The 10,399-nt window shown below is 41.3% G+C and overlaps 1 protein-coding gene across 1 annotated transcript; it reads left to right on the top strand.

Moving 5' to 3' along the window:
- Positions 1-2,396: 2,396 nt before the first annotated feature.
- Positions 2,397-8,909, top strand: LOC309551718 (receptor-transporting protein 3-like; the record flags this gene model as incomplete). Its single annotated transcript, XM_082252403.1, has 2 exons — positions 2,397-2,603; positions 8,333-8,909. The coding sequence occupies exons 1-2, from the start codon at positions 2,464-2,466 to the stop codon at positions 8,907-8,909; spliced, it is 717 nt and encodes a 238-aa protein (XP_082108529.1). The 5' UTR covers positions 2,397-2,463.
- Between the last annotated feature and the right edge of the window lie 1,490 nt (positions 8,910-10,399).

The raw sequence follows: 10,399 nt of genomic DNA, 5'->3' as shown, positions 1-10,399 counted from the left end.
TGAAATATTTTTTTTGCTGCCCCCCTGTAAAGTGCCGCCCTAGGCCTGGGCCTTGTTGGCCTAGGCCAGGATACAGCACTGCATATACTGTAAGAGCTCCCCAGGTAATGGGGGTCCTACTAGGAGATTAAAGAAAGGTATGTGCAGAAACCTGAGGGTACTTGCACTTCAACATCACTTTGCTTATAGACTGGAAGAGTTACTTTACCTGTCTTATTTTGGTTTCATAGTTTATTTGATGTCAAACAGTGTTCTTGTTGATCTGTTACACTATGTTATATTTGTTCCTGCTAAATTCTGTATTAGTTACCAGCATCCCTTGTTACCACCATGAAATAATAAATCCTTTATTGAGGTAATATATAGATAGCTATTGTAATATTAAAATGATAGTTGCCCGACTGCTATGCTGATCCAGTGGTTTCAACACAGTCTGTGCCACTGAACCAGAGCAAGTATGCAGATCAGAAGTTCATACTTCTCTGTGACTTTCTAATCTGCATGCTTTTTTTCCAGGTCAATGACTTGAAATCAGAAAATACTGAATCAAAGGCAGCCAGACAACTAGCATTACTTTGTAAAAAAAAACATGATTTTTTTTGCTAGAAAACAACTTAAGACCCCCAAACAATATATATATATATATATATATATATATAGTGCGTATGAGCACAGGTAAACCGGGGCCCTATACATTTGTTTTTATTATTATTTTTTTATTTACATTTACATTTTTTTTTAGCACTGTAAGTGCCGGCTCACACTAATACGACTTGTCAGGCGACTTAGTCAGGCTGGCAAGTCGCGCACCGTCGTGGTCCATTGAGTAGTACAGGACCGGTTCTAATAGGAGCGACACAAGTCGCACCGACTTAGAAAAAGGGTCCTGTACTACTTCGGGGCGACCTGGAGCGACTTGCATAGACATTCATTTTATGAAGTCCGTGCAAGTCGTGCCGAAGTCGCGCTGCACGCGACTTCACAGGTCGCCCCCTAAGTCGGAGCGACGTAGTGTGAACCGGCTCTAACTTTAACGTTTTTTCATCAACTTTATTGCTATTACAAGGGATTAACAGCATCCGTTGTAACAGCATAGGCCACGAAAGGTCCTCTTTATGGAAAGATCTGGGGTTTATTAGACCTGAAATCTCTCCTCTGGCCTCCAAAGCAGCCGACCAGACACAGATCGGACTGATTGGCTGCTTCCCTGGCCATTAAAGGCCGGGTAAAAAAAAGAAAGGAAACAGGAAGTGCCAAAATCTTCGTTGATTCCTGTTTCTGACATCACAGTAGGAGGAGCAATATTCATTCCTCTCACTGTGTGCCTAGCGCTGGATGCTGCCAGTCCTTGCCGGGCTCTCCAGTCGCACAGGAGTCTTTAGCCACTCGGATTACTTTGTTCAGAATCGCCGGCCCTAAAAAATAATATCTCAAACAGTGCTGCTGCTGCATTGATGACCGAGATATCACCCTTCTTGTCTGAGGACATTTGTAAACGTACAGCGGACAAGAAGTGGATAAATGGCAGGTGGGGAAGTGCTATTTCCATTCACAACAACCACAGAAGAAAACATCATCTGAACACATGAGCCAACTTGAGACTCTCAACTGTCCCTGATTTATAGATAAATTCTTTCTGTCCCTCTTTCCTCTTCGGTTGTCCCTCTTTTGGTTCCGATGTATGGACTTCTATAATATTGTACTAATTAACTACCAAAACCAGTATTTGAAAACTATGGCCCCTTTCACACAGGCTTTCCGATCCAGTCTGCCTGTCATTTTTTCAGGTGGACCTGATCGGATGCTCCATGAACCTCTATGGAGCAGCGGATGTCAGAGGTGACATCTCCGCTGACACGCGCTTCTATCAGATCCGATCCTGTCCGTGAAATCTGGACGGATGGAAAACTCTTTTTTCCATCCGTCTGGAGGATCGGATCAGATAGGATCGTATGAAAACGGACAGGTGGTCCGCTCTCATCCGATCCCCCATAGAGGAGAGCGGGAATCTGACAGGTCTGTCTCTGCAAAGTAAGCGGAGACGGACCTGTCATCCACCTGTCCAGTGGGGATCGGCGGATCGATCCCTGCTGAGTCGGCCGGTTGGAAAGCCCTGTGTGAAAGGGGCCTAAGCCTTTTAATCAACCTTTAAATGATTAGATTCGCTATTCTGTAAAGGAAACATAGTGGTAAAATCATTAATCGATATTCATTTTTTGGGGTCCTTGTAACAGGTGGCATGGCAGGAGTGTTTATTTTGCCTGCATACTTTGTGCTAAAAGGTGTCCCCTCTTTGTCAAATGAGATATTTGTGTGGAATGCTTCAGCTTGTAATGTAGACACTGCCCAGCATTCATTATAGAGGAAAGTGAATTCTAGTTTCGTTTCCTGAACAAATGACACATCACTTCTCTGGAAACAGCAAAATACTTTGTATCAGCTCACTCCGTGAGACGAGAAATAATGGACAGGGACACATGGAAAGAAATATTTGAGACCGATTTAGAAAACAGTGGGGTCTACGATATATGGAATTTCTCTGTGGATGAACATTACCAGCAACGTATGGGTTGGCAGGAGTATGCTCAATGCTGTTATGGCAGGTATAGTCATTTCATTGGAATCTCTCTAAATCTAGTTTACATTTCTTTCTTTTTTTTACAATTCCTTTAACTTTTTTTTTTTTTTTTTTTACTTTAAGTGTCACCCATGGGGCCCTGCAACTCTGAAGTAGAGTATGTTTATGTATACCTGTATTGCTGGAGACATATGTTAAAATTATATGGTACTGAATTCCCAGCGCTGCAACGTGATATACAAGCACTGTTACTGCAGGGCAACTCAACTCTGTCTAGATCAGTTCGCCAAGGGAATCAGAAAATCTTGTTAAAGATTGCATTTTTTTTCCTTACCTGCAAGGCAAAGACATAATGTGCTAGTATGCATTGCATACTTGAAAACTAAGCCTTCCAGCGATGCGATGTCATCGCTGGAAACTGCGTCCATCTATACCCAATCTTCCTTATGGGTTTGCGGCTCCAGCTCTGTGACTGGCCAGGGCCCCATCAATGTCACTCCCGCACATGCACGTGCGAGCCGTTACGGCACACATGCACCAGTGACATAACTGGCTGCTAGGACAATAAATATCTCCTAAACAGTGCATGTGTATGAGATATTTACACTACCTATAAGCAAGCCCTAATATAGGCTTACCTATAGGTACAACTTTTACTTAAAGTTTACTTCCTCTTTAGTTTGGAAATTTCCTTGAAGTCAAAATACTGCAGAGTAAATTGGCCAGCAGCAAGACAGTTTTAATTGGGGATTATTTACCTATCTGGTGTATGCCTAACTGTTATAATACATGCACGTTCAGATTTTGTAGAGAGAAAACAGGCGCCACTCTAAGTGCAGTAGAAAAGTTTTAATACAACATGGCAATAAACACCAATATACTCACAAACTAGTATGTATGGAAGGCATCATGTGGTAAACTAAATGGTACGTCCGTATGTTGTAACAGATGCTCAGAGTGGCTCCGGCGGTCTCAGATGCTCCTCGGTAACAGCCGATGGATGTCGGCGCTTCCTGGTAGCTGGGACACAGGGGCACCCTCCGACGTCACTCTCCAATCGTGACGTGATGACGCAGGCGGCGACGCGTTTGCGGAGCATGCGCTCCTTCCTCAGGCCTCTATCATAGACCCCCATAGGCCTCTATCATAGACACCCATTGTATTTAAAAAACGCCCCAAACACCGCTCATAAAATGCCCTAAAACGCTCATAAAACGCCCAAGAAACGCCAGAGAAATGCCCAAAATGCACTTGAAAAAACGCATACAAAAATGCCCATAAAACACCTGAAAACGATACGCTCAGGTGGGAATGCAGCCTTAATGCCAGTGTGAACTCAGACTTACAGCTCTGTTTACTCTGATATGCACTATGATGTTGTATTTGTGCATTGTTTTCCGTCAAATTTTGTATTAGTTAATAGCATTCCTTGCTACCATTGCAAGATAATAAGACCTGAACTGAGGAAATACAGAATCCCCCCCCGCTGAGTCAGACACAGGGCCGGTTTTAGACAAAGTGTGGCCCTGGGCAAACCTAAAAGTGGGGCCCCAAATTTTTTTTATATTCTACCAAAAATATAGGCGCATTTAATCAATTTAGCCAAATAAAACATACAACTACATGAAAATATGCTTTAATTAAATAACAATAAATAGAATAAATAAAATATAACAAAATCAATGCAACTATGAATTTTTCATCGAGAAAAAATCCAGTGTAGACGAGGCTTTAAGGCCACAGGCAGCACAGCGCTGCGCAGCGCATTGTATCCGCCCGCCGGCACATAGCAGAGCGGAGGCAGCGTGACACTGACAGGGGGTGGCTGGGGGCCCTTTGGAAGATAAAGCCGGCTCCTGACAGTGACGGGACCCCTTTGTAAAATGGAGCCCGCTGCTGACAGTGACACGGGGCCAGGGCTTCTTCAGTGAATAGTGAACTGTTTCATACTGAGTCGTTCAGTAAGAAGAACCGAGTCATCCAGTTCACTGAAAAGAATCGATTCAAAAGAACGATTCATTCATGAACTGTATATAAGGAGTGAACCTATGCGCTACAAGTAGGTATAAGACGAAAAAATGAAGCAAATGGATAAAGATGTAGTGGAACACCAAGGATCAAGCAGCTAATTCAGTAGTTTTACCACGTACCACAGTAATTTGTAAAATTGAGAGAATCAGTGCTCTAATCCTTAAAAGTGATGGACCACCCAATGAAAAAAAGACTTGAATAATTGTAGTTCAAAAATATCCAAAAATATAAATTAATGATGTGGGATTCTAAAATCAATAAATATCTACAATGTGATATAAAAATATAAAACAGGTGTAACTATAAAAATACTTCTCAATCACAATGAATCTCCAGCGTGTGTAAAAAACATTCAAACAATACATCAAATAATCTCAAATCAATAAAGTATTCATAAATGTATCAATAAGTAAATACAGTATTAGGTGCAAAATAGGTGATATAATATCAAACACCAGTAGCTAAAAAGTGTGACAGTGATTCAACTTCTTAAAATAATTACCAAAATCCGAAATAGAAAATATAGTGAAACTGATGATATGAAAGTTGATTATATGAATCCAAGAAATATATACGTGAATAAAAAAAGTGCTAGAAAAGTCCATACAAAAATAAGTGATAAGTCTGTGGAATTCACAATAAAAATATATGTGAATGAATTAAGCGCTAGAAAAAATCCATAAAACATAAGTTAAAGTGACTATAGTGCTCAAATATCCATTAAAGAGATCAAGTGAATTGAAAGATGAAGTAAGGATTACAGTGACAGCCAGGTGCAGTGGTAGGTGAGCTAACAATCCAGCATTAAGTGTAATGGCCGCTCACCTCCATTAACACTCAAATGAGCGTTTTAGGTATAATCTTTCACCTCTTGATCTTCTCCAATGGGTTAGATACTTGTGTATATCGATACTCTCCCAGGTATATATGTGTAGGTCTCAGCAATAAACAACTGTATACTCCTTTCCTTATAGGGCGATATCCTCTTTTCATCTCCGTATATCATTCATCCATTCCGGTTAAGATACAAGAAGGAAACTCTCATGGTGCAGTAAATTAGGGTATAGTTTAATAAAAAGTGCAGGTCACTTACAGTAAAATCTGGTACGATGCACAGAGCTAACAAACAGAGCCGCCGATGCGGTAAACTCTGATCCTTCCGGTCTCGGCCGTAGACCGAAAGTGACGTCCATACGGCTTCTCTCTGACGCGTTGCGTCACAAACCACGTGACTTCTTCAAAGGTTATTTGATTTATTATTTGAATGTTTTTTACACACGCTGGAGATTCATTGTGATTGAGAAGTATTTTTATATTTACACCTGTTTTATATTTTTATATCACATTGTAGATATTTATTGATTTTAGAATCCCACATCATTAATTTATATTTTCGGATATTTTTGAACTACAATTATTCAAGTCTTTGTTTCATTGGGTGGTCTATCACTTTTAAGGATTAGAGCGCTGATTCTCTCAATTTTACAAATCGTTCATGAACTGGACATCACTACTTTAGGGATCAACTACAGACTATACTCCTTATGATGTATAAAGTTGCAGTGTCATGGAACACTAAGGCCCCATGCACACGGGGCGTTTCTACAGCCGCTGTAAGCAGCGTCAGGCGTTTTTTTTTTTTGCAGCTTAAAAACGCCCCTCCATGTTATTCAATGGCCTCATGCACACACAGACGTTTTTAAGCTGTAAGTGGGCTAGGCGTTTTTAAGCTGCAAGAAGAACCCACGGCCTGCGTGTTCTGAGGACCAGCGTTACAGCTGTAAAAACGTCTGACGCTGCTAAAGGCTGAATAACGTTGCTATAACGTTGCTTAACGTGCGTTAAGCCACGTTATATGTTTTTTTCTTCCATTCAAAATCAATGGTTCCCTTATGAACCAGGATGCCCCGCCCCCTTATGTCACAGACGACGTCGCCGGGCGGCCATGCCCCTAATGGCTATATAATAAGCTGCAGAGACCGGAGACCGGCATAATCACCGGAGACATCGTCTGAGGAGGACCGGAGAAACAAGAAGAGCCAAGGGCAAAAGAGCAGAAGAGTGGACAGCAAAAGAGCAGAAGAGCGGAGGGGGAGAAGAGCAGAGTGGAGAAGACCGGAGTGGAGAAGACCGGATGAAGATTTTTAATAAACTTTCCAAAACGTCTCCTGTCGTTATTCACATACACTGCCTTTTATGGGGTGAATGGGTATGGGGTACAATGTACCCCATACCCATTCACATAGGGAGGGGTCCGGGATCTGGGGGGCCCCCTTGTTCAAGGGGGCTTCCAGATACCGATAAGCCCCCTGCCCGCAGACCCCCACAACCACCGGCCAGGGTTGTGGGGATGAGGCCCTTGTCCTCATCAACATGGGGGCAAGGTGCTTTGGGGTGGGGGGTGCAGAGCCCCCCTGCCCCAAAGCACCAACACCCCCCATGTTGAGGGCATGTGGCCTGGTGTGGTCCAGGGGGGTGGGGCCACTCCCTCGTCCCCTCCCCTTTCCTGGCCTGCCGGGCTGCATGCTCGGATAAGGGTCTGGTATGGATTTTGGGGGGACCCCAAACCATTTTTTTGGCATGGGGCTACCCTCAAATTCCAAACCAGGCCCTTCGGGACCCCCACGCAGTTTTTTCCCATTTTTGCGTGGAGTTCCCCTTCAAGATTCTCACAGCGCAAGTCCCGCCGCAAATCCTGATCCGACTTGCGGTGCGCCTTCCATTCAAATCAATAGGCTCCCATAGGGAACCATTGATTTTGAATGGAGGCAGAAAAAAAGCTGCTAAAAGCAACGTGGCAAAACGTGCAATAACGCAAATGGAAAAAGCTACTGAAAGCACGTTTTTACAGCTGTTTTTTCCCAGCGTCAGACCTAGCTTTGCAGCACGTTTCACCAAAACATTTTTTTTTTTAATTTTTGGATCGAGTAAGAAAAAGTTAGAATAGTTCAAAATAAAAGGAAACCTACCCAGCAATTCCACATAAGCAACCCTTGTAGAGATTCTGAGAGGTGCTTAAATAAATGTGTTGTAAGATACTTCATCCATTTGCCTGTGATAAAAACAGGCCTGGAACGACTGTATGAGAAGCTGATTGTGTCTATGTGAAAATTCTTAACTATAGATTATCTGTAATCTTGTCCCAGCAAATTTTGATTTTTTTTTCCTATAATAAATAATGCTCACTGTGCCACTTTTTACAGTTTTTTTAAATATTTATTTATTTATTTATTTAAATAATGCTCACTGTGCTGCTTTTTACAGTTTATTTTAAATTAGATAATTCTATTAAACTTTACTTTTTCAAATTCGGGTAGATAAGGCAAAAAACTCACTCTTTTTTTACATCTCTATGTGTAACTGTTGCAAAAAATGGAATTTCTAGTTGTACCCTAAGAACTCAGGGTCAGGTGTCCCCAACAGATTTTGGAAGCCAAGTGATTCAGCCTGCTCTCACATATATGTTTATTATGAACTGCTCCTGCAAAGATACAGAAGGAGCAAACAAAATGCGGTGTTAATAAATATAGAAATACCTTTAGACTATACCACGCTATGTATCCTGACTTGTAATTATAACTTTCTCTGTGTGTCTATTTCAAAATCAACAGTCTTATTTATTATTTTATATATATATATATATATATATATATATATATATATATATATATATATATATATAATATTATTTATATATTTATTTAGAAGTCTTATTTATTTCAGGTTTTATTGCTCAATCTGTGGTCGCTCCTGGAATTCTTCAAAGGTTCACATTTTATTCCAAATGAAACTGAAAAGAAGAACTGGGCAGGCAAGGATGCATGTTTTCAAGCAAAAATGCAAAATGTGCACAGCTGCCAGGTATGAGGAGCCTACTTTCCTAGAAGAGAACATTGAGATAGCTATAGGCAATTTGGTTAATAAAATAGGCCAGAAATTTTACAACTTGCCTATAGATTATTTTCCACAGAGCTTTGTGACAGATGGCAGGCACGATGGTCCTCATGATTACAACAACTGTGAGGGCTGCGCATTGGGCATTTGTAAATGCGACACAGACATCCAATATTCTGACAAATCGCACATGTTACCGAAGAGAACCAATCAAGGAAGTAAACAGAAGAAGAAGAAGAAAAGATTTCCTCACCCTAACACTTATTATCAAGTTTTATCGCAACCTCAGAGATCAGCCTATTGGGATAGGGGAGAAACTGGAGTGGGGAAGAGCTCAGATTGTATTGTTGATATACTACCAGATGAGCAAAGTGACCAATCAGGACCCTGTTGTATAATACTGTAAAGAAACATTGTTGCACAATAGTAACAAAACTACAAAAAAAAAAAAAAAAAAAAAATCACTATAGAATGTTGCACCCAAATGATAAAATTCAGCGAAGCAGAACAGCTTTTCAGAAAAACAGTATAGTAATAAATCATTTCTGATTTAGGCAAATAATACATTAACATAGTCTCGTAATTGACCTTACTTTAATTTATCTTACTCCATTTAATGATGCTTTATTTGTAGCCTATATTAATGGGTTAGTCTGGCCAAAGCAAATATTTTAGTTTTTATAAATAACGAGTGTAGTAACCTGCTTTTCTATCGTCTCTGGGACTTCAGTAGCAATTGCATCTTACTATTGTTTTCAGCTCTGCTAAGACTCACTTCTCTTGCTGCAACAGACAGTCATGCTCATCTTGCTACATATAAAACTGATTCAACACTCAAGAAGAAGAGTCTGCAACAATTGTGCAAGCCCTCCAGTCAGAGGCGTAACTAGAACCTTCAGGGCCCCGATGCAAGAAACCATGAAGGGCCCCCCCAGATCCCTGGCCGGGGCCCTTCCCTTCAAGCCCAGGGCTCTTCCCACTAATCCTGGGGCTCTTTACTCTCGTTGCATGGCCTTTTATTACGGTCCCGCAGCAGGATCCTTTCACAAGTTCTGCAGTGGGCTCCCTTCCTGCAATCTTGGGGCCTCCCCACAGTGGTGCAATGCCAGGGCCCGGTCGCAAGTGTGACTTTTGCAATCCTGGAAGTTCACCAACTGGTTTGCTACTGGGCCCCCTGGAGCATGGGGCCCGGTAGCAATCGCAACCCCTGCAACCCCTGTAGTTACGCCCCTGCCTCCAGTTCATGCTTAGTGATGTTGTTACTAAAGTCTTTGAAATATTAATATAATATATATTGAAATGGTAAAATAATATGTATTAATATGTTCTTGTGCTCACCCCTGGCTGCAAGAGCGCTGAGGAAGGTGGAGCAGGTCCTAACTGAAGGATGAGAGAATTGCTGATATGGAAGCTGTATTAGCACTACTTGCCGTTCTTAAAAAAAGATGAGCGTGGGTGTGCTTTTGATTTTAGGTCAAGGGGCCCCACCCATGTGATTGGATATTTTCGGGGTAAAGTGGTCCAATAAGTGAAGTGATGTTTTGCATTTGGATTACAAGAAGGGTTTTTTTTTTGGACTTTTTGTAATATATATGGTATTATTTTTAAGATTAATGCTAATTATTTACCACATATATATATTGTAATGCATTATTTGTATGCAATTTTACAGATGGTGGTGGGAATTGATATTTATGAGCTTCAGCACTGCATATATAATTGTGGATGTTTTTCTTTGTATCCAGGGGGTTTGTACGTACACATCTTTAATACCAACTGCACCAGAGGATCCCTCTCTGACTGATCCTTACTCTACTGTGCAAAAGACCAACTTTTATTTGCTTATAGCATAAGCAAACTGGACAGAAACTCCAAATATGGGGCAGATACTACTGG

Source organism: Pelophylax lessonae (assembly GCF_965119305.1).
Source record: "Pelophylax lessonae genome assembly, chromosome: 3".
Taxonomy (NCBI): domain Eukaryota; kingdom Metazoa; phylum Chordata; class Amphibia; order Anura; family Ranidae; genus Pelophylax; species Pelophylax lessonae.
Note: the sequence above shows the minus strand (reverse complement) of the source record. Positions and strands in the feature narration are given on the sequence as shown.